Genomic DNA, 549 nt, shown 5'->3' on the forward strand with positions numbered 1-549 from the left:
AAGAGGCGGAGGCCCACCCCCCCCCCCCGCCCCAGCAGCGAGCAGAGACGGTGCTGGGGGAGCTCGCAGCGTCCCGCAGCCCCCGGGGTGAAGCCACCCACTAGCAGGGTGAGTGGTGGGACATTTTCCCCTTTATCTAACACTGGCGAGACCTTTTTGGGATACGGGGACCAGCGTGGGACTCCCAGTAACAAACTGGGACCAGTCTGGCAGGGGCTGGAGCACCAAAGGGAAGGGAGAGGCTGAGATGCGTGGGCTTGTTCAGCCCGAAGAGGCGGCGGAGGGGACGGTACTGCTACCTCTGGCTGAGCAGGAGGGCGACAAGCCACCGGCAAAAATCACCGTGGAGGAGCCCAATGAACTGGGATGAAACGGGCAGAAACCGGGACAGCCTGAGGGCAGAGCTCACCTGGAGCGGCGGCGGGAGCTGTAGCGATATCCCCGGTCGGGGGAGTAGGATCTGGAACGGCGCCGGCTGTCCCGCGAGCCCCCTCCCGAGTAGCGGCGGCTGCGGCTGCGGGAGCGCGAATACCGGCGGCTGTGGGAGCG

At 66.7% G+C, this 549-nt stretch overlaps 1 protein-coding gene across 1 annotated transcript in view; it reads right to left on the reverse strand.

The window, feature by feature from the left end:
* The window catches only part of PPP1R37 (protein phosphatase 1 regulatory subunit 37), a 41,973-nt gene that overhangs the window by 30,824 nt on the left and 10,600 nt on the right, over positions 1-549 (reverse strand). Inside the window, exon 12 of the mRNA XM_009280283.1 lies at positions 410-538. Coding sequence (XP_009278558.1) covers positions 410-538 — 129 coding nt within the window. The remainder of the gene's footprint in view (positions 1-409; positions 539-549) is intronic.

Source organism: Aptenodytes forsteri, unplaced genomic scaffold, assembly GCF_000699145.1.
Source record: "Aptenodytes forsteri isolate BGI_AS27 unplaced genomic scaffold, ASM69914v1 Scaffold148, whole genome shotgun sequence".
In the NCBI taxonomy this organism is placed as follows: Eukaryota; Metazoa; Chordata; class Aves; order Sphenisciformes; family Spheniscidae; genus Aptenodytes; species Aptenodytes forsteri.